The sequence below is a fragment of the Perognathus longimembris genome, chromosome 10 (assembly GCF_023159225.1).
Source record: "Perognathus longimembris pacificus isolate PPM17 chromosome 10, ASM2315922v1, whole genome shotgun sequence".
NCBI classification, from domain to species: Eukaryota; Metazoa; Chordata; class Mammalia; order Rodentia; family Heteromyidae; genus Perognathus; species Perognathus longimembris.
Window position 1 is genome coordinate 71773053 of NC_063170.1, and position 27625 is coordinate 71800677.

The window sequence follows — 27625 nt, forward strand, 5'->3', positions numbered from 1 at the left end:
GGTGCGCGCAGTGCCTACTTCGCCAACATGCTGGACACCAAGTGGAAGGGCAAGAGCGTGGTGGTCCTCAGGCACCCCCTGGTGCGCCCGAGGGGCGGGCGGGCGGGGAGCCCGGGCCTTCCCACGGAGCAGCCGCCTCTGACCCTCCTGTCCGCGTCTCTGTCCACAGATCAACCCCGTGGCCTTTGGGGCCCTACTGCAGTATCTGTACACAGGTGACCCCCGTGCTGCCCAGCAGCAGGCCCCGGGTAGCCCTTCGCTGACCTTTCACCCCACAGTGCGTCGGCGGTTCAGGGAGGAGGGGTGGGGCCTGGACGCCTCCAGGCTCAGGAAGAGCTTGAGCCACTTAGAAACTGGAAGGGGAAACCGAGGCAAGAGCCGGCCTTGCGGTCCACCCTGGTAGCCCGGGCTGAGAGGGAGGGCCCCCATCTGGGAGGGCCGCGGCCCTGACCCGCCCCTGCCTGCCCTCACTGCCCCAGGCCGCCTGGACGTGGGCGTGGAGCACATCGGTGACTGCAAGCGCCTAGCCAAGCAGTGCCAGCTCTGGGACCTGCTGGGTGACCTGGAGGCCAAGTGGGAGAAGGTGTTGGAGTTCGGTGCGTCCGGGGTTCCAGCCGGTGCCTGGGGCGGCCGCTGGCAGGGCCAGCCTGGCTCCCTGAAGCTGCTTTCCCTCCCCAGTGGCTTCCAAGCCAGGCACGTGCGTCAAGGTGCTGACCATCGAGCCCCCGCCTGCCGACCCCCGGCTCCGAGAGACCTGGCACTGCTGGCTGACTGCGCTCTGCCCCTGAGTTGCGGGTGAGTGCCGGGCGGGGGGAGGGGGAGGGGTGGGGGTGGGGGCCGGGCCTCGTGGGAGTCTGCTCCGCGGGTGGCTGGGGTCTGGTTGTCCCTTCTGGTCCTTCTCCCTGATGGGGTCACCATCTTGTGCCAGGGTGACCTAGGCGAGCTGCCCTTCCCATGCCCTGACAGCTTCAACAGCTGTCCTGACGTCTGCTTCCGGGTGGCCAACTGCAGCTTCCTCTGTCACAAGGTACCTGTCCCTCCTGGCCCACGGACACGGCCCCGGGAGCCCACAGACACGGCCCCGGCCCCCCACAGCCCACAGACACTGCCCCGGGCCCCCACAGCCCACTGACACGGCCCCGGGCCCCCCACATTCCACAGACACTGCCCCGGGCCCCCCACAGCCCACAGACACTGCCCCGGGCCCCCCACAGCCCACAGACACTGCCCCGGGCCCCCACAGCCCACAGACACTGCCCCGGGCCCCCCACAGCCCACAGACACTGCCCCGGGCCCCCCACAGCCCACAGACACTGCCCCGGGCCCCCACAGCCCACAGACACTGCCCCGGGCCCCCCACAGCCCACAGACACTGCCCCGGGCCCCCCACAGCCCTCAGACACTGCCCCGGGCCCCCCACAGCCCACAGACACTGCCCCGGGCCCCCCACAGCCCACAGACACTGCCCCGGGCCCCCCACAGCCCTCAGACACTGCCCCGGGCCCCCCACAGCCCACAGACACGGCCCCGGGCCCCCCACAGCCCACAGACACTGCCCCGGGCCCCCCACAGCCCACAGACACTGCCCCGGGCCCCCCACAGCCCACAGACACTGCCCCGGGCCCCCCACAGCCCACAGACACTGCCCCGGGCCCCCCACAGCCCACAGACACTGCCCCGGGCCCCCCACAGCCCTCAGACACTGCCCCGGGCCCCCCCACAGCCCACAGACACTGCCCCGGGCCCCCCACAGCCCACAGACACTGCCCCGGGCCCCCCCACAGCCCACGACACGGCCCGGGAGCCCACCACAGACACTGCCCCGGGCCCCCCACAGACACTGCCCCGGAGCCCACAGACACTGCCCCGGGCCCCCACAGCCCACAGACACTGCCCCGGGCCCCCCACAGCCCACAGACACTGCCCCGGGCCCCCCACAGCCCACAGACACTGCCCCGGGCCCCCCACAGCCCACAGACACTGCCCCGGGCCCCCCACAGCCCACAGACACTGCCCCGGGCCCCCCACAGCCCACAGACACTGCCCCGGGCCCCCCACAGCCCTCAGACACTGCCCCGGGCCCCCCACAGCCCACAGACACTGCCCCGGGCCCCCCACAGCCCACAGACACTGCCCCGGGCCCCCCCACAGCCCACGACACGGCCCCGGGAGCCCACCACAGACACTGCCCCGGGCCCCCCACAGACACTGCCCCGGGAGCCCACAGACACTGCCCCGGGCCCCCACAGCCCACAGACACTGCCCCGGGCCCCCACAGCCCACAGACACTGCCCCGGGCCCCCCACAGCCCACAGACACTGCCCCGGGCCCCCACAGCCCACAGACACTGCCCCGGGCCCCCCACAGCCCACAGACACTGCCCCGGGCCCCCCACAGCCCACAGACACTGCCCCGGGCCCCCCACAGCCCACAGACACTGCCCCGGGCCCCCCACAGCCCACAGACACGGCCCCGGGCCCCCCACAGCCCACAGACACGGCCCCGGGCCCCCCACAGCCCACGACACGGCCCCGGGCCCCCAGGGCAAGCCTCAGCCCTGAGCCCCCGCCCCGCCCCCAGGCCTTCTTCTGCGGCCGCAGCGACTACTTCCGGGCCCTGCTGGAGGACCACTTCTGTGAGAGCCAGGAGCCGGGGGCCTCCGGGGCGCCCGTGGCTGTCACCCTGCAGGGCGTGTCGCCCCAAGTCTTCACCCACGTGCTGTACTATGTGTACAGCGACCGCACGGAGGTGTGTGCTGGGCGGGAGGCGGCCGCGGGCGCAGGGACCTCCTCTCGGGCGCGGGCGTGAGGCGGACCTCCTCCTGAGGTTGTGACCCCGGGACGCGCCGGGCCGCCCCTTCCCTGTGGGGGGAGGGGGCACCGTTCCTCGCCCCCCGGGACAGCTGCTGCCTGGGGAGGGGGCACCGTTCCTCGCCCCCGGGACAGCTGCTGCCTGGGGAGGGGGCACCGTTCCTCGCCCCCGGGACAGCTGCTCCCTGGGGAGGGGGCACCGTTCCTCGCCCCCGGGACAGCTGCTGCCTGGGGAGGGGCAGGCGGCTCAGGAGGGCGGCTTGTCTCTTCTTGGGGTCTGAGGCAAGCGCCCTGCAGGTGGCTTCTGGGGACCCAGGCCCCGTGTTCCTTCCACCTTGCTGCCCCGGGCAGGGACCGCCACTCCTTGGGAGTTCAGCATTTCGGGTCTGTGGGCCCCTGTGGGGACCTGGACCGGGCTCCACGGGCCGGGGTGGCGGCTGCGTCTCCCTCCCGAGCGAGCCCAGCGTCGGCCCTGGGAGCCCGGGGTGGCATGGGCTCAGCTCTGCTCCCCTCGGTCCCCCAGCTGCCGCCCGAGGCGGCCTACGACGTGCTGGGCGTGGCCGACATGTACCTGCTGCCCGGCCTGAAGCGGCTGTGCGGCCGGGAGCCTGGCGCAGCTGCTGGACGAGGACAGCGTGGTCAGCGTGTGGCGCGTGGCCAAGTTCTTCCGGCTGGCCCGGCTCGAGGACCAGTGCACGGAGTACATGGCCAAAGTCATCGAGAAGGTGGGGGCGCCGCGGAGCGCGGGGGCTCCTGGCGGGGCCGCTGGCCTGTCCACAGCGAGTGGAGTGGAAGGACTTGGCCGAAGCAGGGGGCTCGTGGCGGGCAGTGGCGGGGGCTCGTGGTGGGGGCTCATGGCGGGCAGTGGCGGGGGCTCCTGGCGGGCAGTGGCGGGGCTCGTGCCGGGGCAATGGCGGGGGCTCCTGGCGGGCAGTGGCGGGGGCTCCTGGCGGGCAGTGGCAGGGGCAGTGGCGGGGGCTCGTGCCGGGGCAATGGCGGGGGCTCCTGGCGGGCAGTGGCAGGGGCAGTGGCGGGGGCTCGTGGTGGGGGCTCATGGCGGGCAGTGGCGGGGGCAGTGGCGGGGGCTCGTAGCGGGCAGTGGCGGGGGCTCGTGGCAGGCAGTGGCGGGGGCTCATGGCGGGCAGTGGCGGGGGCTCGTGGCGGGGCAGTGGCGGGGGCAGTGGCGGGGGCTTGTGGCGGGGGCTCGTGGCGGGCAGTGGCAGGGGCAGTGGCGGGGGCAGTGGCGGGGGGCAGGGGCGGGCAGTGGCGGGGGCAGGGGCGGGGGCAGGGGCGGGGGCAGTGGCGGGGGCAGGGGCGGGGGCAGTGGCGGGGGCAGTGGCGGGGGCAGGGGCGGGGGCTTGTGGCGGGCAGTGGCGGGGGCAGTGGCGGGGGCTCGTGGCGGGCAGTGGCGGGGGCTCGTGGCGGGCAGTGGCGGGGGCAGTGGCGGGGGCAGTGGCGGGGGCAGTGGCGGGGGCAGTGGCGGGGGCAGGGGCGGGGGCTTGTGGCGGGCAGTGGCGGGGGCAGTGGCGGGGGCTCGTGGCGGGGGCAGTGGCGGGGGCTCGTGGCGGGCAGTGGCGGGGGCAGTGGCGGGGGCAGTGGCGGGGGCAGTGGCGGGGGCAGTGGCGGGGGCAGGGGCGGGGGCTTGTGGCGGGCAGTGGCGGGGGCAGTGGCGGGGGCTCGTGGCGGGGGCAGTGGCGGGGGCTTGTGGTGGGCAGTGGCGGGGGCAGTGGCGGGGGGCAGTGGCGGGGGCAGTGGCGGGGGCAGGGGCGGGGGCAGTGGCGGGGGCAGTGGCGGGGGCAGTGGCGGGGGCAGGGGCGGGGGCAGTGGCGGGGGCAGGGGCGGGGCGGCCGCGCTGAGCCGGCCCGTCCACACAGCTGGTGGAGCGGGAGGACTTCGCCGAGGCGGTGAGGGAGGAGGCCGCCGCCGTGGCCGCCCGGCAGGAGACGGACTCCATCCCCCTGGTGGACGACATCCGCTTCCACGTGGCCAGCACGGTGCAGACGTACAGCGCCATCGAGGAGGCCCAGCAGCGTCTGCGCGCGCTCGAGGACCTTCTGGCGGCCATCGGCCTGGACTGCTGAGCCCCGGCCCGTCCCGGGGGCCCGGGGGGCCCGGCCTGCGCGGTGCGGCCCCGTCAGCAGCTCTCTCCCTGCACACTCGGGCCTTTGGGGGCAGGTGTGTGTGCGAAGCAGCTGCCTCCTTGCACTCTTGGAGACAGGTGTGTCTGTGCGTGGGTGTGCGCAACGCTGCCTTGGCACCCCCGAGGGTCTGTCGCTGGGGGGGGGTCAGTGGTGCTCCCCTCCTGCGGCCGGGGTCACGGGAGGGGGGCGTCGCCTGGGGATCAGCCGCCAGGGCCCAGGGCTGGGCACACTCAGGGAAGCCGGGCGGCCCTCCCTCCCCCGGCCCGGCCCCTCACACGGGGTGGGGGATGGGGTGGCTCTGACAATAAAGCTTGAATTCACTGTGGGGATGAGTCTGTGTTTGGGCACCGCGCGGGGGAGCAGGCTCTGAGGGGCGGGTGCTGGCGGGGGGAGGGGCGGGGGGCGGGGGGCGGGCCTTCCGCCCGCGTGTCCCACCGCGGCTCAGGCTCAGGCCCAGGCCCCGCACACCGCCGCCGGCCGCGGCCCCGTGTTTCCGTCCACCCGACCCCGGCTCTGTGCGCGCGCTCGCCGCAGGCCGCTCCCGTGGGCGCGCTCCCCCTGCCCTGCCCCGGCATCTCCCGGAACCGTCCGGCTGTCCGGTCCACGTTCTGTTGTCTCCGTGGCGTGGGGAAGGTGAGCCGTGGGGAGCGGAGGCGGATCTGTCTGTCCTAACTATCCTGTCCTGAGCCCGGGAGACGGGGAGGGGGGGCCCACACGGGGGAGGCGGGGCCCCACGGCCGTGACGGGGAGGCGGGGCCCCACGGCTGTGACGTGAGGGGGAGGCGGAGCCCCACGGCCGTGACGGGGAGGGGGGGCCCCACGGCCGTGACGGGGAGGGGGGGCCCCACGGCCGTGACGGGGAGGCGGAGCCCCACGGCCGTGACGGGGAGGCGGGGCCCCACGGCTGTGACGTGAGGGGGAGGCGGAGCCCCACGGCCGTGACGGGGAGGGGGGGCCCCACGGCCGTGACGGGGAGGCGGAGCCCCACGGCCGTGACGGGGAGGGGGGGCCCCACGGCTGTGACGGGGAGGGGGGGCCCCACGGCCGTGACGGGGAGGGGGGGCCCCACGGCCGTGACGGGGAGGCGGGGCCCCACGGCCGCGTCCAGCCGCAGGCCGAGCCCAGCGCCGCCCTGACCGCCTGCCTTTCCCTCCCGGCCTGTGCCGCGCCTCAGTGGGCCCCGCAGGACACCGGCAAGTCGAGGGTAGGAGGCCTCACCCGCCCGGTGCCCGCAGGCCGCAGGGCCCGCCCTGGCCACACCCGCTCTGGCGGCCAGTGCAAGGAAGAGACACTCAGGCCTTGGCGGAGCAGTTTCCCGCGTGGCCAGCGGCACCCCGCTCGGACCCGGGCGGCCTTCGTGGAGTTTCCACTTCTCAGCTCCGGATGCGGGTGGCGTCTGGGGACACGCTGTGCGTGGCCGTTTCCGGGCTGCGGGCGGGCACGGGCAGCCTACCCGGCGGCGCACGGTGCCTCCTCCGTCATCATCACTATATTACTGTGAGCCCCTCCCGAATAAACCGGGTTGCTCTCCGTCTGCGCCTGGCTTCCTTGGTGGGTAAGGAGGAGGAAAAGGGGATCTCGTTCGGCCACGTGCACCTTAGGCTTGCCCGTGTCCCTCACTCCACCTTGGCCGCCCGCGGGTCGGGCGCCCAGGGGAGCGGGTGGAAAGGGGAGCACTGATAAGGGAGTAAGCTCAGCATCCCCGCCCCGGGGGAGGTGGATCTAGCCCGGCACGTCTCCTTTCCAGCTCTTCCGCAGCTGCTGCGCGGCCGCTTTCCCCGGCTGAGTCCAGTCAAGATAAACTGCCCGACTGTCACCGTCACGGTGGGCGCCCCTGAAAGGGGGCGGCCTGCGTCTATAGCCGGAGCGGGGCGGGGCGAAGGCAGCCCACCCACCCCAGCCCGCCTGCACGGAGGGCCGTGTTTGCCCAGTCACAGCCCGCGCCCTTCGCGGGGCAGCCGCAGGAAGCGCGTCCCCTCCGGCCTGGGTGAGACCTGCGGCTCGCTCATCCCGCGCTGGCTGCAGCTGCTCTGGCTGCGCCGCAGCCTCTGGGCCCGCACAGCTGGAGCTAGTCCCCAGATGTGTGATGGGGCTCCCCAAAGCTGCGGCGGGGTCCTCAGAGGGACGGCAAGGTGTCCACAGCAGCCAGTTGCCACTCAAGGGCCTGCCGGGCGGGCAGGCCTGCTCAGGGTGCCGGGTCCCCAGTGTGGGGTACACTGACTGGCCCCGCCTGTCCGCGCCCCGGAGGTGTGTGGTTGTGGCGCCTCGGGAGTGAGGCCCTGAAGAGCCCCGCCTGCCTCGGTCCCTGGGGGCGTGCTTGCTTGCACCGCCTCCCGGAAGAGGGATCCCAGTTAGCCCCGCCTGCCTTCCGGGTCCAGAACTGGAAAGGTGGCTCTAGCTGACCACGCCTCCCAGCCTTAAGACCATGTGCAGCAAGATGGCTGCCCGCAGTAACCTGGGGGTGGTCCTGCTAGTACTTAGGCCGCCCCTTAGGGAGGGCCCATGGCCTTCCGCCCTTGACTGACAGCTCGGACCGCCAATCATCGCCCCTGGCTAGGTATGTTACACCCTCCTCTTCCTGCTGCCATTGCCCATACTTAAGATCGGGTCCGCCCCACTAAAACAGAGCAGTCTTGAACCTCTCCCGAGTCGTCTGATTGTCCAACTGCCGGGGAAAGGTTGGGTTGGGCTGGGTGTGGGCGACTCGCGGCTTGTTACCTATTCTGGGTTCACCCTCAGCAGGGTGCGCTTCCTTGCCTCTCCCGCTGGCTGGGAGAGCACCCGGGGTGCGGGGACCCCTGCACCCAGGAAGCGTTACTCTCACCATTAAGCAGTATTTATCCCTCCCTATGAACTTGGGTTGACTTTTGTACTTCTGTGAATAATGACAGTGGGGTTTGGGTGTGGCATCAAGTCTGTACATTGCTTTCAGCAGTATGGCCACTTTCATGACGGAGATTCTGCCAGTCCAGGACCGTGGGAGGCCTTTCCATCTTCTGGTGTCATTTCCGTTGGTTTTTTTTTTCCCCCTCAAGGCTTTATAGTTTTCATTGTTTTAGGGACTACTTGTGAGTGGAATTGTTTTCCTGATTTCTTTCTCAGCCTGTGTATTGTATTTATTTAGAAAGGCCACTGAATTCTGAGTATTAGTTTTAGATCCTGCTGCCTTTCCAAAGGCATCCATCAGTTCTAGAAGTTTTCTTGGTGGGTTCTGTAGGGTCATGTACGGTACAGGATCATGTCATTAGCAAAGACTGATTCTTGGATCTCTTCTTTCCCTGTCTGTATCCCTTTTACCACTGGCCTGGCTTCTGGTTAGGGCTTCTAGTACCATACAGAGTAGGAGTGGAGACTGGACACCTCCGCCTCATTCCCGGGCTGAGGGGCTATGAGTTCAGTTTTCCCTCTCAGTGCTCGCTCTGGCTGTGGAATGAGGACAGTTCTTGCCTTTAGTATGCGTGTGGTAGCCTTCCATTTCTATTTTATGAAAGTCTGGGGAGTGTTGGTGTTTGTTCTTTTTTTTAAGGTCCGGTAGACCTCGGCTGTGAGTCTGGTTCTGGGCTTCTCTTTATTGTGAGACTCTTTTATTACTGTTTCTATTCCATTACTTGTTATAGCTTTGTTTCAGCAGTTTATATTCTCTTGGTTCAATTTTGGTGGATCAACTGTACTTAAACTTTTTTTTTTTTTTTTTTTGCCAGTCCTGGGCCTTGGACTCAGGGCCTGAGCACTGTCCCTGGCTTCTTCCCGCTCAAGGCTAGCACTCTGCCACTTGAGCCACAGCGCCGCTTCTGGCCGTTTTCTGTATATGTGGTGCTGGGGAATCGAACCTAGGGCCTCGTGTATCCGAGGCAGGCACTCTTGCCACTAGGCTATATCCCCAGCCCTGTACTTAAACTTTTATTCAGTTCTTCCAGATCTTTCTGGATCTTGGTGTCACCTGTTTTATCTAATTTCTGTGCTTTATCATCAAGTTTTGGCAGCTCTGTTTTGTTTTATTACCTAATTTTTCCATTGAGTTGTATTTTACTTGGGTAGTTGAGCTCTTCATTTCCAGAATTCTGATTTAATTATTATTATTTTTTTTAGTGTTTCTGTCTTTCTTGAATTCCTCTCTTATATTTTGCATTGTTCTCTTTGGTTCATTCAGCTGTTTATATTCTCTTACTAGTTCAACTCCTCTTTGAGTCCATCCAGCTTTTTAAACATCTACTTGTTCACTTCATTCATACTATCATTGTTTGGTTGAACTCATCATTTGGACTGTCTTCCTCTTCATTCTTAGTGAAGTCCTAAAATTATGGCATTGGTTTTTTTTTTTTTTTTTCTCCCCAGTCCTGGGGCTTGGACTCTGGGCCTGAGCACTGTCCCTGGCTTCTTTTTGCTCAAGGCTAGCACTCTGCCACTGGAGCCACAGCACCACTTCTGGCTTTTTCTTTATGTGGTGCTGGGGAATCGAACCCAGGGCTTCACGTGTGCTAGGTGAGCACTTGACTGCTGAGCCACATTCCCAGCCCCCGCTGTTGGTTTTTGAGGAAGACGTGTTGCCTGGCTCGTGCACTTTGTGGTCTTTTGCTGGGATTTATGCATCGGGGTTCAGGGTTTGAGGTTCCATCTCCCACGCCCTCCACTGGTATTTTCCTGCCGCGTAGTTAAGAGGAGGGAACGGCTGGACGGTGCGAGTTCTCGGAAGTCACCCCAGGCAACAGTGGCTGCCAACCGTGGTTTAAAACATGGGCGTGGCGCTGGAGGGAGATGGGGAGGCGGGGCCTGGCGGGGGGCCGCCTGGCTCCCGCCGCGGCCCCTCTGCCCGCTACGAGAGCAGACCCTGCGGGAGCGGGCGCAGCGGCTGCCCCCCGGGACGGCTGGTGACAGTCCAGGCTCTGGGATGACCCCGCGGACCTCCTGGGGCGCGGGGCGAGGCGAGCCCAGGGCCAGGGCCGAGACGGTGTGGGGCTGTCTGAGCCCCGGGGGGCCGCGCAGGAGTTCGTGAGCGGCGGCGTCAGCTACTTGGCCAGAGCGCGGAAACGGCTCTGCAAAGCACTTGTCCCGCCAGACTACGCCCTCGCGAGTGGCGGACGAAGCCCGGACAGCACTCAGAAAACGTGGTTTATTAGGATCAGCTGAAGCGCACATTGGTTCCTTCAATAGTTCTGACACTCGTGTTCCCCGCTAGAGCACACGCGCGGGGCCGTGTCCAAGCCGAGGGGCAGTGACACACAGAGATCATGTGACCGCGAGGCAGTGTCACGTGAACAATCTGAAGCGGAAGGACGGGGGAGAGCAGCCGAGGTGGGAGGCGGGGGATGGGTGCTCCCCAGAGCACTCACTGGCGGGCGGGCTGAGGGCCGTGGGGGGAGGGCCGCCCACACGTCTCCCTGCCCGTCTGGGGTCCCGGGTGTCGCCTCCCACTCCCTCTCTCCTGGGGCCGGAGCCATGTGCACTCCCGCCCCTCCCGTGCCCTCTGCCCTCTGCCCTCTGCGGCGGCCCTGCAGCTTGTCAGGTCAGCGTGGAGCTGCCGGCCTTGGGGGGCCCGGGGCCCTCCCCACCCCTTCCGGCCAGGCGCGAGGTCTCCACAGGGCGCCCACGCGTCTGAAGGAGGCCGTGGCTACACCTGTGCCCCGTGGTGGGTGGGCGGGGGCACCCGGCGCTGCCTCTGGGGGGGGAGGTGGGGGGACGGGGCGCCCGGCGCTGCCTCTGGGGGGGAGGTGGGGGGCCGGGGCGCCCCGCTGCGCTGCGTCCACTGGCCGTCGCCGGGCTTTCACTGGGCAGGCGGCCGCTCCACCTCCCGGGGTCTGGCGGGGTGAGCTCGGCTGCCCTGCCGGGGGCGGGGGGCTCAGGACATGGTGGGGGGCTCGGCCGCCGCCCCAGCCCCCAGCGGCATGGGTGGCCAGCTCATGGCCGCGGCTGTGCAGAGTAGCTGGGGGGGGGGGTGCCAGGAGCCCAGGACCCGCTCAGGGAGGGGGGACAGGACGGCGAGGCGCCCACCTTTGGGGGGGGGCACCCAGGCCTCCCGCGGCGGAGACTCCTGAGGTAACGGCAAGTCCCGTGTGGAAGGTGGAAGTTCTGCTGGGGTGGGGTCACTGCGGTGCGTGAGCCCCACTTATTGCTGGCTCCGAGGCCAAGGGCAGGCGGGGGGCACCTGAGAGGGGGGTGATGCGGCCAGGCTGGGCCTCCCTGCCCCCTGCGGGCCGAGGGAGGGGCGGGGGACGCTGCCCCACAGTGCAGGAAGGGCCAGCCTGGGCCCCTCGTGGGGTGCGCCCCCATACAGCTCTGCTTTAGAATATACTTTCTACGCGGAATCCCTGTTCTGCACGGTCTCCCTCCGCGTGGCGTCCCGGGGAGCCGGGGCGGGGCCGGCGGCCTTGGGAATGTGCGTGGCCCGCCGTGGCAGCCCGCTCCGGGCAGAGGGGAGGGCGGAGGGGAGGGCAGAGCCGGCTCCTCCGCTCAGTGCTCGGCCCGGCGGTGCCCTGATGCCCACTTCCCCCTCCGGCCAGCCCCGCGCGGTCATGGCGGACGCGCGGGGGCCTCGCGGGGGGGGGCGGCTCCCCCCCCTCACAGCAGCCGCCCCCGAGCTCGGCCGCCCCGCCCCGCCCTGCCCCTGCTCTGGTGAGTTGTGCCGCGATGGCGCCGATCACTTCAGGTTGGGTTGGGGTTTTCCGTGAGCCCGCTCCGCCCGTCCTCTCCCGGCCGCCCGGCCGGCCCGACGGGAGCCCCGGGCCGCGCCACCGCGCTCAGGGCGGGGAGCCGGCTCCGGCCGCCGCCATCCTCTGGGAGACCCAGGCGTTGATCTCCTGGAAGACGGAGTCGGTGACTTCCGGAAGCTCCTTGTGCAGCACGTGGTAGGCACCCTCGTAGATCTGAGGCGGGGACAGCGGGAACGTCGTGTGACCCGGGTGGGGAACGCGGGACCGGCCCCGCCCGTCTAACCACTGCCCTGGGCTCAACCAGGCACTGGCGGGCCTCAGCCCCGGGGGCTCACAGCTCCACCCCCCTCCTCCCCCCCTTCCGCCTCAGCTCCTGGCCTGCTCTCCCCAGGGACTCCCCAGCCCTCCCCCCCAGCAGCTCCTTCCTGGGTGAAGACTGGGACTCTCCTCCAGCCTAGAACCCCAGGGGGGCTCACAGGCGCCCCACGCAGCCCCGCTCTTCCTCGAGGCTGTCAAGCCCGCCCTTTGCCAGGGTCTGCTGTGGGTGCTGCCTCACACCCGTCTCCCAGTTGAGGCTCGGGGCGCGGCGCCGCAGGGCCGAGGCGGGGGCGGGGCGGGGGCGGGGCGCACTCGCCTTGAGCGTCTTGTCGGGGCTCCGGGCTGAGCCCATGAGCTGGTAGGCGCCTCTGCTGTCGCACAGGCGGTCGGCGGAGCCCTGCAGCAGCAGGAAGGGCACGGTGAGCCGGGGCAGCGCCCGCTCCACCCGCGAGACGGCGTTCAGCAGCTGGATGCCAAAGCACACCTTCAGCCCCGCGCGGCAGATCAGGGGGTCCGAGTTGTAAAGCTCGACCTGGGGAGACAGACGAGGCCCTCAGAGCCGCGCCCCCTCCCTGCAGAGGCCCCCCGCCTAGCCGCCCTGCTGCAGAGCCGTCACTGCAGAGGGTCAGACGGACACGGGAGGACGCTGACTTTTTGTTGTCAGTCCTGGGGCTTGGACTCAGGGCCTGAGCACTGTCCCTGGCCTCTTTTTGCTCAAGGCTAGCACTCTGCCACTTGAGCCACAGCGCCGCTTCTGGCCATTTTCTGTAGATGTGGTGCTGGGGAATCGAACCCAGGGCTTCGTGTGTACAAGGCGAGTGCTCTACCGCCAGGCAACCTTCCAGCCCCGCATTTGGGCTTCTAAACACCAGTGGCCCCGTCTCACAGAGATCCTACTCAGCTCTTGGGGTGTCTCGCCTCGTCTCCCACACCCTGGCCCAGTGTCGGCTGGTGGAGTTGCCCGGTGAGCCCAGGGACCCCGCGGTGGTGTCGGACGTGCAGGGCCACCCAGGGCCAGCGTGGGGGCTCCGGGTGGCCGGCAAGCGCCTTGCTCTGAGGGGAGACCTGGGTGTCCAGGGCAGAGCTGGGCCACGTGGGCCGGGCTCGGCGGGGCCGAGGCTGCCTTGCCCCCCCCAGGTCCCACGCCACCGGCCTGCTGGGTGCCCGCCTCCCAGAACTGCGTGCTACCTGCAGGGAGCGCCGGCTCTCCCTGGCTGACATGGCTCTGTCTTCACCCTCCCGCCACGGGGCAGCTCGGGCCGTGGCTGCAGGGGCCTCGTCTGCCCGGCCTGTGGTTGCGGGGGGAGCGTCTGCCCGGCCCGTGGCTGCGGGGGGAGCGTCTGCCCGGCCCGTGGCTGGCGGGGGGAGCGTCTGCCCGGCCCGTGGCTGTGGGGGGAGCGTCTGCCCGGCCCGTGGCTGCGGGGGGAAGCGTCTGCTCGGCCCGTGGCTGGCGGGGGGGAGCGTCTGCCCGGCCCGTGGCTGGCGGGGGGGAGCGTCTGCCCGGCCCGTGGCTGGCGGAACGGGGGAGCGTCTGCCCGGCCCGTGGCTGCGGGGGCCTCGTCTGCCCGGCCCGTGGCTGCGGGGGCCTCGTCTGCCCGGCCCGTGGCTGCGGGGGGAGCGTCTGCCCGGCCCGTGGCTGCGGGGGGAGCGTCTGCCCGGCCCGTGGCTGCGGGGGGAGCGTCTGCCCGGCCCGTGGCTGCGGGGGGAGCATCTGCCCGGCCCGTGGCTGGCGGGGCAGGGGAGCGTCTGGCCTGCCAATCTGGCTAAGGCTTTCCTTCGGCCTTGTGGTGGGCGGGAGGCCGCCATGCTCCAGTTACCCTTCCTCCCTTGCTGGGGGGAGCGCGTGGGGAGGGCTAGGGGGCAGGAGCACGGCCTCCTGACACACCAGGGGCTCTGGGTCTCCCTGAGGCGGGGGAGGGGGGCTCGCTTCTGCTGCCTCACCTACAGGGCTTGGCTCGCATTCCAGCTCCAAACGGAGGCGCGGGGCCACCCGCAGTCGTCCCCCCCCCCCCCCCCCCCCCCCCCGCCGCGGGCCTCGGTCTGATGCTGGGCGAGGCCTGAGCGCTGCCAAGCAGACCGTGTGTGAAGACGCGGGGGCAGATCAGCGCCTCCCGCAGCCGAGGGCACAAGCTCACGGGCCGGCCATCTGCTTGGCAGGCTGAGCGGACGGGAGGCTGGCAGTGCGTGGACCGGCAGACAAGGCCGCCGTGGCTCCCGGGTCTGCAGGGCCCTGCAGCAGCCCCCCAGTGCCCTCGCTAAGAGAAACAGAGAGCACCGTGCGTGGTGCCCGGCGGGGCCGGGGCCACGGTCAGGAGCCTGATGACCAGCACGGGAAGAACGGCTGACGGGGGCTCTCGCTGCGGGCTCAGCACCCAGCGTCTCGTGTCCCGGGATCCCTGCTACCCCCACTGGCTCAGCACCCAGCGTCTCGTGTCCCGGGATCCCTGCTACCCCCACTGGCTCAGCACCCAGCGTCTCGTGTCCCGGGATCCCTGCTACCCCCACTGGCTCAGCACCCAGCGTCTCGTGTCCCGGGATCCCTGCTACCCCCACTGGCTCAGCGCCCAGCGTCTCGTGTCCCGGGATCCCTGCTACCCCCATTGGCTCAGCGCCCAGCGTCTCGTGTCCCGGGATCCCTGCTACCCCCATTGGCTCAGCACCCAGCGTCTTGGGTGCTGTAGCCCGCGGTCCTTGCTACCCCCGGATCGGCTTGTGTTATCCGCATCACTCCAGGAGTTTCTCTGCCGTCATGGCTGACTCGGCCCGCGCTTCCTGGAGGAGCCTGGCTACTCTCCGGGACCCAGCTCCTCATCTGCCTCCCTTGCAGCTCGGTGGAGGTCACATGACCCGGCTCTGACCAATAGGGGCTGAGCTGAAAGGCTGGTGCACACTGGGGGCATCTTTGCCTCTGTAGGGAGAGGAGGGGACCACGTGGACGAGGTCGCGGCCGGACAGGCGGGTCGGGACCCCGAGGTCTCTGTCTTGGCCGAGCAGCTGGGCCCCGCCAGGCCTCCCTGTCCATGTTGGCTCTCACCTGGGTGTCCTTCAGGGCTCTGGGGATTGTGGCCCTGTGTGTGTGTGTGTGTGTGTGTGCGCGTGTGTGTGCGTGTGTGTGTGTAGATATGTGGAGTGTGCGTGGATGTGTACACGTATGTGTGTGCGTTTGTGCGTGGATGTGCGTATGGGTATGGATATGTGTGTATGTGTGTGTGCATGTGTATGTGTGAGTGTGTACACACACGCACGGGGGTCCAGGCCGCCGCTCGCTCCCGGGCCCCCTCCTTGGGGCTGCAGGAGGCTGCCCTCTGGCCCGCAGGGTGGGGCGGGCTTCCGGCCCTGGGCTGGCGCCGCTCAGCAGCCCCTGCTTACACAATGCTCTATTCTAGGCCTAGGGAAGGAACCGCAGATGTGCAGGGGAAAGGGCAGGCCGCGGTGGGACCACGGCGTGGCCAAAGCTGAGGGGCGGGGTGGGGGGGAGCGGAGGGGAGGGGGGAGGGGAGGGGAGGAGCGGGCCTCCACCCCCCCTCGTGGCGACTCTGAGTCCCACACCCAGGCCTTGCTCTGGTGCCGGTGAGGATGGAACCCGGGGCCTCGGGCTCTCTAAGCAAATGCTCAGCCGCTGAGCCACACCCCAGCACAGAGGGGTGTTCTGGGCGGGTGTGCGCTGGTCCTGGGGCTTGAACTCAGGGCCTGGGGGCGGCCCTGCCCCTGGTTCTGATACCTTGTCTACGTGGTGCTGGGACGAACCCCCCCCCCCGCCCCCCCCTGCCCGGGACAGGGCGGGGCAGCGGCTCCGGGGGCAGGCTTGGGCCTAGGGCTGGCCGGGCGGGGAAGGAGCCGGAAGAGCCCCAGGTGGTGCGGGGCGAATGTCCTTCCCCTCGCCTCCAGGCGGGGGCGAGGGCAGCTCAGGTGTACAGGGAAGTCAGTCTGTCTGTCTCTGATGAAGACGGCCCGGCACCCAGAAACGCCGGTGTGAGGTGTGGCAGGGGAAAGACCCCCCCCCCCCCCCGCCCCGCTCCCACGAGGCCCCTCCCGGAGCGGACGCCACGCACCGGGCGGTGTGGGCCTCGCTCCCAGGCACAGGCGCCCCGCCTCGGCCCGGCCCTCGGCCCTGGGCTGGCCCCGCGCGAGGCCCCGCAGGCCCCCCGCCAGCCAGCGCTGAGCAGCCCTCGGCCGTCCTCAGCAGAGCTGCTGTCCAGAACGGCAGCCCCCAGGCTGGCCCCTCCCTGCAGAGCTACCCCTGGGTTCCTAACCAGCCCGCGTGGCTGGCGGGGGGCTCGCTGGGCAGCGTCGTGGGGTCTCGTCCCGCCTGCTTTGTGTGTCTCCTTCTTGAGGCTGGGGTCCAGCCCAGGGCCTCGGGGTGCGGGCAGCTGGCCCCCCCCCAGCAAGTCTACGTCCTCGCCCCTTCTCCCTCCGGCCCCCCCTTCCCAGGAGCTGTGGCCCAGGGCTCAGAAGGCCGATTCCACCCACGGAGCCCGAGTGGGGCGGCCCAGGGAGGCTGGGGACGCCCCCAAAATGCCAAAGCAACCGACTGTGCCTCCCAGGGACTCAGGGACCAGACGGTTGGTGGCTGCGAACTCCTAAGGCAACAGGGGAAAGGAAGGCAGAGGAATGGCAAAGCATGAGCCGGATTCCGGACTCCTTCCCACACCCAGGGTCCTTGGCCCTGACCCTGGCCCCGCACGGGGACCAAGTGGGGTTCAGGCCAGCAGGTCCTCAGGCTAGCCCAGCAGTGAGTGATGGGAAGCCAGTGGCTGGCACGCCTGCGACACAGGCCTGTCCTTCCTGCGACCCCTGCTCGGGAACCTCCCTTCCTCCCTCTCAGGCTGAGAGTTTACGTGGGGCTGACACCCCGCCTTTCCTAGACGGAGAGACTGAGCGGCCGGTGCCCCAGGGCAGCCTCCCTTGCCAGTGCGTAGGAAAAGCCCGCCTGGGAACAGAGTCAAGCCAGAGGAGACGAGCGTGGGTGGGGGAGAGGCAGATGGGGAACGAGACTTAAAATTTCCTGGATCCAGCCATGCCTGAATTCAGCTTTAAGTTCCTATTTCCAATAAGTCTTGTGCCACGCTCCCTCACGGGTGTTCTCACTGGGACTCGGGGGGGCGGGCCAGTGCCCACAGGGCCCCTGCTCAGCTCCGTGTGGCCCGTGAGGGCGCAGTCCAGACCCTCGGCCGGCCCATCCCTTCCACGCGGCTCTGGGAACGCCAGGCCTTGGCTTCCTGGGTCACAGGGCCACGTAAAATCGCTGCGAGGAGCCGAGCACAGAACCCAAACCCGGATCTCCCTTCAGAAAGCCGGCCGCTCCCCCAGGCTCACCTCCGCCTTGTTCCTGGAGATCACGCTCGAGTCGATGGGCCCCAGCGACATGTTCGGCATGACCAGGTTGAGCACTCGCGCCGCCAGGATCTGGAGAGGCAGACGGGAGGGGAGCCGTGAGCGCCGGCGGTGGGGCCCCGGCCGCCCTTCCCGGGCGACAGACGGCCCGGGGGCTCGCGGGGCCCGGGGCCCGCAGCCCGCTCGAGAGCCTGGGGGTCGCCGGGGCGCCGCTGCCGAGGCCGTGCGGGGTGCGCGGCCCTAGAAACGTGGCGGGAACAGCACCAGACCGGCGGGGAGCAGACAGGGCCGGAGGACCAAGCACCGCCGTGCAGGCCGGGAGGAGAGGCCGTCGTGGGGCGCCGCAGGAGGAGCGCGGAGAGCGAGGGGGGCCCGGTGCCCGCCGGGAGGGGGGCGGGGCCTCATCCACCACGGGCCTGCCATTCGCTCAGCCGCCGATGGGGTCCCGCGCGCCCGGCCCCCCGCTGGACCTGGGCTCGGCCCCCGCCGCCCTGCTCCCCTCCCGCTTCTGCCCCAGGTGTGTGCGGAGGGGCTGCGCTGAGCTCCAGAGCCCCCGGGACAGAGTGGACGGGAGGCGGTGGGGTGGCCCGGGGGGGGCCGCTCGCCGCTCCCCACCCTCCCTGGGCCACGTCCACGGGGTGGGCAGTGTCGGGGTCCCAGAGGACTCCACGCCTACGAGGCCACCGGCCACGTCACGGGTGCCCACGCGCAGACCCGCCGCCCTGAGCGGACGCCGTGCCGGCCTGGCAGAGCCTCGGCCGGCGCCTGGGCACCGGGGTCCACGCCGGCCCTGCCTGCTCCGCGCCACGCGCGTCGAGCGCGAGGCTCCGGCTGTGGGCTGTCGGGTGGAATGCTGGGGATGCCCACGGGACGGGGGGAGCTGCGCTCCGCGAGGCCCCCGGGGCGGGCAGAGCCACAGCCCGGGACAGCGCCGGGCTTGCGTGTGAGCCCCTCACCCACAGAACGGGGGAGAGGAGGCGCGTTCCCCCTTCTGGGGCGAGAGCAGGCGCTCGGGAGCCGTTCCTCCAGCAGGCGGTTCGAGTCCCACCCTCCACCTGCCTGGGCACGGGGAGCGGGGGTGGGGGGAGAACTAAGGGGCCGGGAAGGCAGACGGTGCACCAGCGAGGGGGGCGGGCTGCCACGGGGCCTGAGGCGGCAGGGAGGGGCCACGGCCACAGAGCAACGGTGTCTCTCAGCTGTGGGCATCATCATCACCTCCACCACGGCCTCCAGAGCCCCCGGGGCAGGCGGGGTCACCTCCACCACGGCCTCCAGAGCCCCCGGGGCAGGCGGGGTCACCTCCACCGCGGCCTCCAGAGCCTGAGGGCAGGCGGGGTCACCTCCACCACGGCCTCCAGAGCCCCCGGGGCAGGCGGGGTCACCTCCACCATGGCCTCCAGAGGACAGGCGGGGTCACCTCCACCACGGCCTCCAGAGCCCCCGGGGCAGGCGGGGTCACCTCCACCACGGCCTCCAGAGGACAGGCGGGGTCACCTCCACCACAGCCTCCAGAGCCTGAGGGCAGGCGGGGTCACCTCCACCATGGCCTCCAGAGCCCCCAGAGCCCCCAACGACAGGTGGGGTCACCTCCACCACGGCCTCCAGAGCCCCCAACGACAGGCGGGGTCACCTCCACCACGGCCTCCAGAGCCCCCGGGGCAGGCGGGGTCACCTCCACCACGGCCTCCAGAGCCCCCAACGACAGGCGGGGTCACCTCCACCACGGCCTCCAGAGCCCCCAACGACAGGCGGGGTCACCTCCACCACGACCTCCAGAGCCCCCGGGGACAGGCGGGGTCACCTCCACCACGGCCTCCAGAGCCCAAGGACAGGCGGGGTCACCTCCACCACGGCCTCCAGAGCCCCCGGGGCAGGCGGGGTCACCTCCACCACGGCCTCCAGAGCCCCCAACAACAGGCGGGGTCACCTCCACCACGGCCTCCAGAGCCCCCAACGACAGGCGGGGTCACCTCCACCACGGCCTCCAGAGCCCCCGGGGCAGGCGGGGTCACCTCCACCATGGCCTCCAGAGCCCCCGGGGCAGGCGGGGAGGTGCTCACCCAGATGTGATACGGTATCCAAAGAATCATCATTCTCACCCCCGCTTCCATCCAGTCTCTCACAATCTTCTGATACTCCTGTGGGTGTGGAGAGACCTGTGGCCTGGGTGGAGCGGAGCCCGACCGGTCCCGCCGCTGAGCTGACTGCCAGCCTCCCCACCGCGCCCGTCTCCTCAGAGCCAGGCCCCAGCACCCGAGGACAGGAGAGGGCGACCGAGCCCACGGGGACACACGTGGGACCGCCACACCTCCATGCACACACGTGTACCACACCTCCACGCGCACACCTCCACGCGCACGCTCGCCACACCTCCACGCGCACACGTGTACCACACCTCCACAAGCACACGCGCACGCTCACCACACCTCCACGCGCACACGTGTACCACACCACGCGCACAGGCATGATCCACACACCCGTGATGCTCAGACCTCCACGCTCTCATTCTTGTGTGCTCTACATTTCCGGTCCCCTGTCCCCATCCCCAGATTGTCCTGTCCTCCGCTTGGATGCCATTTTCTTCCCATGCAGCTGGCGTCAAAGTCGTTATCTACCTTCTCCTTGGGGCCAGAAGTTAGCACTGGACTTAGTGACAAGTGCTGCGGAGAGCACAACATGGGGGGGCGTGGAGAACAGGAGCCGGGGGCCATGGGGACCGTGGGGACAGGAGCCGGGGACCGTGCCTGGGGACCGTGGGGACAGGAGCCGGGGACCGTGCCTGGGGACCGTGGGGACAGGAGCCGGGGACCGTGCCTGGGGACCGTGGGGACAGGAGCCTGGGGACCGTGGGGACAGGAGCCGGGGACCGTGCCTGGGGACCGTGGGGACAGGAGCCGGGGACCGTGCCTGGGGACCGTGGGGACAGGAGCCTGGGGACCGTGGGGACAGGAGCCGGGGACCGTGGGGACAGGAGCCGGGGACCGTGCCTGGGGACCGTGGGGACAGGAGCCTGGGGACCGTGCCTGGGGACCGTGGGGACAGGAGCCGGGGACCGTGCCTGGGGACCGTGGGGACAGGAGCCGGGGACCATGGGGACAGGAGCCGGGGACCGTGCCTGGGGACTGTGGGGACCGTGCCTGGGGACCGTGGGGACAGGAGACAAGCAGCCTGTTGCTCCCCACCAGCGAGGCGGCTGGCCCGCAGGCCCCAGCCCTGGCCGTCGCGCGCAGCGTCCATCGCTGAGGGCAGCAGGTGCCCACGAGGCTTTATTGATCCTCGAGGCTGTAACGGCTCCCGGGGCCCTGCTTAAGCTCTGCGAGTGAGGACTTGTGGGGCGGCGGTTATGGTTTCTCTGGCAGCGGGGTGGCCCCTGCGGCTGACCTGTCAGGCATGGGGCCAGCGCCCCGCACCTTCAGGGGGCAGCGGGGTGGGGGCCCTGCCGCACACCTGTGAGGGAATCAGGGACTCCAGCTCGCCCAGCTTCTCTAGGGAGGAAGTCTATGCCTCAAGGGGCCCCTACGCTAGAAACTGCCGGTGACGCTGAGCCCCCAAAGGGGCCCCGTGAGGGGCCGGGTGACCGGCCGCACACACCGTCTCATGCAGAGTCCCACCTGTCCCCACCGGCCCCCCCGGGGCCACCTGCACCGCCGCCCCCTGCCGTGCGGGGGTCCCGGAGCCCAGCGGCCATCCACAGAGCCCTGGCCTGGAGGGGAGGCGGCTCGGGCCTGTGGGCGCTGTCCCGGCCCTGCGGCCACCGGTGCTCAAGTAGACCCCGAGCAGGACAACGCCCCACGACCTCTGACCTCGACTGTGACGGGCCACCACGCCCTCTCCCTCACGGTGCTGCTCGGGACCTGGCCCGGCGACAGCCCCTTCCCCTCGGCAGGGCAGAGCGGGGTCTACAGCGAGCTCTGCCCGCCAGGCAAAGCCCTCGCCCCAACCCTGCCCAAGGAGGAGGTGGCTTCCGAGTCTCCCAGAGACGACAGGACCCGCACCCCACCACACGGTGAGTGTGGCCACAGACAAGTGCAGGACGTGAGACCCAAGACCACAGTGGGGGAGGGGGGGAGCAGGGTCCACATGAGACCCAAGGCCACAGCCGGGGTGGGGTGGGGTGGTCGGTGGCTCACACCTGTCATCCTAGCTACTCAGGAGGCTGAGATCTGAGGACCGCAGTTCAAAGCCAGCCCGGGTAGGAAAGCCTGTGAGATTCTGATCTCCAATTAACCACCAGAAAATGGGAAGTGGCGCTGTGGCTCAAGTGGTAGAGGGCCAGCCTTGAGTGGAAGAGCTCAGGGACGGCGCCCAGGCCCTGAGTTCAAGCCCCAGGACTGACAAAAAAAAAAAAAAAAGGCAAAACCATACAAGATCCCCAAACAGGGAAAAGGAGCAAATTGCCCTCCGCAGGCCCCCAAAGCAGGCAGTGAGCCTGGGGCCTGGCACAGGTAGACCCACCTCACCTCCACTGTGCACCGATGGGGCACAATCACTGCTAAAACGCTAGACAGAAGTGTGTGAGAGAAAGACTCTGAGAGGCTCTGAGACCCCGTCAGAAGAGGAGCGGCCACCTGCGGGAAGGCGGACCCTGCCCATCCGCTCGGCCACGGCGTGGGGGCAGGGACAGGGGCGGGAAGGACCCTGCCTCCCCCGCCCCCCAGGGGGGCAAAGGGAAATCTAAGAGCCCTGCATCCCCCCGGGCGGGCGGCAGGCTCCTGACGGCACAAGCTGACCTGCTGGCACGAGGCCCCAAAGGCGCCGCTCGGGCCTCACTCCAAGCGTGGTCTCCACCGCGCTGGAGGAGGCCCCGGGCGGCGGGGAACCGCGAGGTCCTTCCTCTGAGCACAGCTGCTGCGTCTCCCCGTGTGCTCGGTCTAAAGGCCCCTCGGTCCCTGGCTGCCCTCCAAGGGCTCCACATATCCATCATCTGCCACAGGAAAGCACCCAGACCCCAATCCACCAACGGGGGTGACCCTGACCAGTCCTCCACCCAGACCCATGAACAAAGGGGTGACCCCACCAGGAGCAGTGGTCCTGACCTTCCCCTGGGCTGAGGGAATGAGGATGTGAGCTCACAGCGTTTGAGCTGCGGGTCTGGCCACGGCCATGCTGCGTAACATGGGTGTCCAAAGCGAGATCACTGGAGTGCAGGGCCCTTTCCGCCGTCCCTGGCCTTGCCCACCCACTGCAGTACAGACCTGTGACCTACTCTGCCCCTGCCACACAGCCACAGTGACCACTGGGCACTGTAGAGCCCCCCACCCCCCCCACGAGGCTCGCGGGCTCAGGGCCTGAGCCTCCCCAGCCGACCCTGGCTGCGCACACTCAGCACGGAGGTTCACTGAGGGACACCAGGCAACGAATCGCGACACCCTCCTTCACAGGGGTGCTCCCTGCCTCTTCCGGGGAGGCGTGTGCTCGTCAGGCTCCTCCTCCGTCCACTCACCCCCACCTCAGAGGACAGAGACCCTCTAGATGGAGCCTGTGGCACGGGCAGGAACGCTCTGGGATGTTCTAGAAGTTTCAGTCCCTGTAGGATGTCCCATGCTCAATGGTGCACCTGGCCCCGCCATGTCTCGTTGCCCCTCTGAAAGTCAGGGCCTGGCGCCCACGCTGGAGCTGGAGGTTGTCCTGAGGGTCCACGGGGAGGGGCTGGACCCTCATCGGAGTTCCCTGGCACGGGGCTGGCCCCAGGGACGGGTCCACACGGACACCACGACCCCCAGTGGCCAGCAGAGAACCCTGTGCACTGCTGACGTCACGGCCCCTCTCCGGCTCATTGTATCTGTCACGAGAGTCCCGCGTGTGCGGTTCACGAGACGCGCTGCATTCAGAAACGCACTGCGGTGATCAGGGCCCGGAGCTGCCTGGCTCTGGGTGGGCGCGCGGCAGAGCGCCCGTCTCTGTGGAGTGGGGGTTCGCTCACAATCCCCCTCACTCTTGCGGTCTGCAGCGGTTCCACGAAAGGCAGCTCCAGCCCCCCGAAAGACAGCTCCAGCCCCCCGAAAGGCAGCTCCAGCCCCCTGGAGGCGACCTGCTGCCGGATGAGACTTCGCTGGACCACAAGGCACGCGACCTTTCCCCTCTTAACTCGTGCCAAGAAAACAGGCACAAACAGGAAGGCGTTCCCTTTGTATCTGGGGGAAGGACGCCGCACCTTGGAAGTGACAGGGCCCCGGGGACCCCAGTGTCTGGCGCCGGTCCCCATGTTTGCCCCGTGACGCACGGGGCGCGGCTTCCGCCCCCTCCCCCGCCCGGCCACCCATCCGCCTCCAGGTCCTGGGAACCCGAGGGCGCAGCGGGACCGGAAAGTCCTTTTACCTTGAAAGTTGTTGCCGACTCGGGGCTGGCGACCACCAGAGGGGAAATCAGGACCATGCCGGAGAAGTGGCGCGGCCTCTCGGCCGCCGTCAGGATGGCGATGGCGCCTCCCTGCAGCGCAACGGGGACAGAGTGGCTGCCGGAGCTCCAGGGGTGGGCAGCTTTCCCCACAGCCCCTCCCTGGCGCCCCAAGGGCAAACCCAGCAGGGAGGCAAAACAAAGCAAGATCAGTCCCTGCGCTGGGTGGGTGGCCGGGAGCAGAGCGGAGCTGGCGACCTCTCCACCCTCACCAGCGCGGAAGGCGACATCTTCCCCAGTGCATTGCTGAGGGTTTGTGCCGTGGTAATAAAGGCGCCAGCAGCCCAGGCGAGGGGCCGGGCCCTGCCCGTCTGAAGCTCGGTGGCCATCTAAACCTAAGGTTCAACCTGGTGTTCACAGCCCCAGGCGGGCAGGTGGGGTGTGTCCTCCGGCTCAGCCCCGGCTTGGGGCTGCACACACAGCCGTTCCTCTTCCTCCCCTCCTTCCTCCCTCTCCTCCCTACCCCCCTCACCCAGGGCCTCTAACAGCGCCGGCCTCTTTTTTGTTGCTGTTGTTTTGGAGATCGGTTACTGCTACTTTTTTTTGCCTGGGTTGGCCTCAAACTCCCGATCTTTCTGCCTCGTTTTCCCAAGTGCGGGTGGTGATAGGCCTGTACTAAACGCCCTACTTAGCTTTCCAGCAGGCCTGGAGAGCTGCGGGTTTAGAGACGAGAATGGCTGATCTTAGAGATTCAAAGGAGGGGGGGGCGCCTGAGCCCCTTGGCTGGACTGGCAGCACCACTGGCCCTGCCGCCTCGCTGGGGGAGGGGTGGGGAGGGAAGCAGCAACTCTGAGGCAGACCCCAGGCCCTGGGCGTGCCGGGCGGGGCCTGGCCAGCCGGGGGCAGGGCAGGCGGGTGGGAGGGAGGCTGTGGAGGGCCGTGTGGCGGGAAGGGCACGGGCTCGCCCGCCCCGCCCCGCCGCTTACCATGGAGTGGCCCAGGAGGAAGACGGGCAGCCGGGGGTGGTCCTTCTGCACCAGGTCCACGTGCTGCAGCACGTCCCTGACGAAGACCTGGAAGTCAGACACCACCATGCGCTCGCCCTCGCTCTGTCCGTGGCCCACTGCAAGCAGAGGGAGAGAGGGAGCTCCGTCAGGCCCGGCCCGACGGGGCCAAGCCGGGCCCAGGGCCGCAGCTCTGCCCCACCGCCCTCACGGGTCGCCACGTCGAGGCGCCGCCCGCCGAGGGGGCTGCAGGGCTCAGAACGGCACCGCCGCCGAGGCCACCGAGGCCCCACCACTGAGGCCACCGAGGCCACCGAGGCCCCGCCACCGAGGCCACCGAGGCCCCGCCACCGAGGCCACCGAGGCCCCGCCACCGAGGCGCGGCCTTCAGCCACGGCCAACGGCCCAGACCGGCGGCCGCGTGCGGCGTCCAACCGCCGTGGAGGCCACATTCTAGCGGGGCGCATGGAAAGGCCTCGCCTGCCTCCCTGAACTGAGCTGTCAGTCATCCTCACGCGCAGAAGCTCCCGGTCACTGGCGCTGCGTCTGGTTCCGAGTTTAGTTTGTCCTGCTTATTTATCTACGCTTTGGAGATGGAGGTCTGGCTCTGCCGCCACGCTGGCCTTGAGCTTCTGGTTTCAAGCCATCCTCCTGCCTCAGCCCTGAGTGTCCTCACCGGGCCCCGCTCAGCCACGTTTCATTGCATCCTGGTGCTTTAACATCGCGCGCCTTGCTGACCCGCTGGGGTCTGTCCTCCTCCCTCCCTGCGAGCTCACTCCACCAGCAAAGGCCAGCGAGCTCGGCTCGGTGAGCGCCGGCCAGCAGGGGCCGCCGTCAGCTCTCCAGGCAGAGCCGGGGGCGGGGGACGCCATGGCGGGTTTTCAATCTCTCTGGGTCTTGTCGCCTCCCCTCCTTCAGGATCAGCAGCAGGCCTCCGGCTCACTGGAGAATCAAAGTCCCCTATGCTTTTAAAAAGCCACACAATGCCCTCCTACTGCCCACGAGCTCCTACACACGCACAGCAGGCCGGGAGAAGCCTCTGGAAGCTGGGGAAGAGCCGGGGTGGTGGCCCCGAGGGTGGGGTGCGCGGTGAGGCCGGCCGGCGTGGCGCCCTCCCTTCCCAGGCCCTGGTGGGGGGCGGCTTGGCGGTCCTGGGGCCCGGGTGAGGGACCCTGGGCGCCCTCTCGGTGTGGGTACCCGGCCCCGGGCCACCCTGGCCTGGGCAGCAGGGTTCAGGTGGGGCTACAGACCCCCCCTTCCCCCCTCCCCCCCAGCACAGATCAGAAAATGACCTGGGCTGCGGACCAACTCCGCTGGGGTCCGGACGGCCGCACCCATCGCCGCAGGCCCCACCCTCGCTATTGTTTTGCTGGTTTGGTTTCCTGGTTCCGGTCTCAACCTCGCGGCTTGATGGGAATGGGGACACCAGTACCCCATGCTCCCCTTCTCCTCCACACCCCACTCGACAAAGCCTTCTCCTGTGTCAGTATCATGGTTTCAGTGAAGGTCAGGCTTGTGTCCTGCCCGGCCTGGGGAAGAGCCCAGAAGAACCGGAGCACAGACCACGGTGGGGTGGAAGGAAATACGACCAGCCGCGCTCTGAGAGTGGAGGAACAGCATCCGTGAATGGGGGACCCCTATCGCATCCATCTGTTGCCCCGAGAAGCAATGTCGGTCCATCTACAACAGCCCATCAGTCCTGAAGACAAACGTCCCACCGGGAAACAGGGCAGGGGTCGGGACGAGTAGCCTCGAGGTCACAGGCCAAAAGGAGGGGGGAGGCCCCGGGGCTCTCGCCTGTCATGCTGGCCACTCAGAAGGCCGAGATCTGAGGACCGTGGTTCAAAGCCAGCCTGGGCGGGAACGTCTGTGAGATTCTTATCTCCAATTAACCACCAAAAAGCTGAAGACGGAGCTGAGACACTGGGGGTGGACTGGCAAAAAAACAAAAAAAAAACCCCAAAAAACAAAGAGGGGTGTGGAGGGGAGTGGCTGGAGGTGCCCGCGGGGTGCTGTCCCTTCCCTAGCCCGCTTCCTCCCTTCTCCTAAAACCACACCTGGCAGAAAGTCCAGGGTCCCAGCCCGCAGCAGGGGTGGGGGGGCTGGCTTCCCCCTGCAGCCCCCTCCTCGGGGTGGGGGGGCTGGCTTCCCCCTGCAGCCCCTCCTTGGGGTGGGGGGGCTGGCTTCCCCCTGCAGCCCCTCCTTGGGGTGGGGGGGCTGGCTTCCCCCTGCAGCCCCCTCCTCGGGGTGGGGGGGCTGGCTTCCCCCTGCAGCCCCCTCCTCGGGGTGGGGGGGCTGGCTTCCCCCTGCAGCCCCCTCCTCGGGGTGGGGGGGCTGGCTTCCCCCTGCAGCCCCCTCCTCGGGGTGGGGGGGCTGGCTTCCCCCTGCAGTCCCCTCCTCGGGGTGGGGGGGCTGGCTTCCCCCTGCAGCCCCTTCCTCCTCGCATCCAGGGCTCCATCGTGGTCTCCCTATCCTCACGGCCCAGGCTCCTTCCCCGAGCAGTGACCCCGCCGCCCCCCGCAGCACCTCCGCGCCCCCCCCCCCCCCCCCGGCTTCACAAAGGAGACAAGGCAGCGGTTCGTGTGCGCTCCTGGACGACGGCTTGGGAGAGGTGCACAGACGCCGGGAGTCAGCATATGGGCTCTGGAAACACAGTTCCACTCGGGGTTTTTTTTTTTAAGCGGTGACAACACGCTTTATAATGTATCTGGCTAAAAGACGTGTCGGCGCTGCGTCTTCTTAGCGACGCTTCCTCAGGACTTCCTACTTAAGAGGATTTATTTGGAAACATCCCACTTCCGCTGTATAAATAAGTGGAAACAGCAGGACAAGCCGGGTCATCACGATGGCTGTTGGCATCCAGCAGGATGAACTTCCTTTTGTGTCCTGCAGAACTGGAGGGAGGGAGGCGGGGTCGGCGGCACCGCGCACCGTGCGGGCCACTGGCAGAACCGCCCCACCCGAGACGCCGCCGCTCCGTCCGGCGGTGAGAGTTCCCGTGTGGAAAGCGCCTCTGGCTTCCGGCAAGCTGGGGG

General features: G+C 69.0%; 1 protein-coding gene and 1 pseudogene across 2 annotated transcripts in view; one reads left to right on the top strand and one right to left on the bottom strand.

Annotated features, from left to right (window-relative positions):
• The window catches only part of Mgll (monoglyceride lipase), a 75377-nt gene that overhangs the window by 2583 nt on the left and 45169 nt on the right, over positions 1-27625 (bottom strand). The window contains exons 3-8 of one of the 2 annotated variants that reach the window (XM_048356354.1): positions 24573-24709; positions 23569-23679; positions 17233-17322; positions 12233-12448; positions 11678-11811; positions 6422-6462 (exon numbers count right to left, since the gene is read on the bottom strand). In XM_048356354.1, the coding sequence (XP_048212311.1) occupies positions 11686-11811; positions 12233-12448; positions 17233-17322; positions 23569-23679; positions 24573-24709 (680 nt within the window). In that variant the 3' untranslated portion in view covers positions 6422-6462; positions 11678-11685. Of the gene's footprint in view, positions 1-6421; positions 6463-11677; positions 11812-12232; positions 12449-17232; positions 17323-23568; positions 23680-24572; positions 24710-27625 lie in introns of those variants that run through there. The other variant, XM_048356355.1, reaches the window with a different exon arrangement.
• On the top strand, positions 7-5198 carry LOC125358866 (annotated as a pseudogene).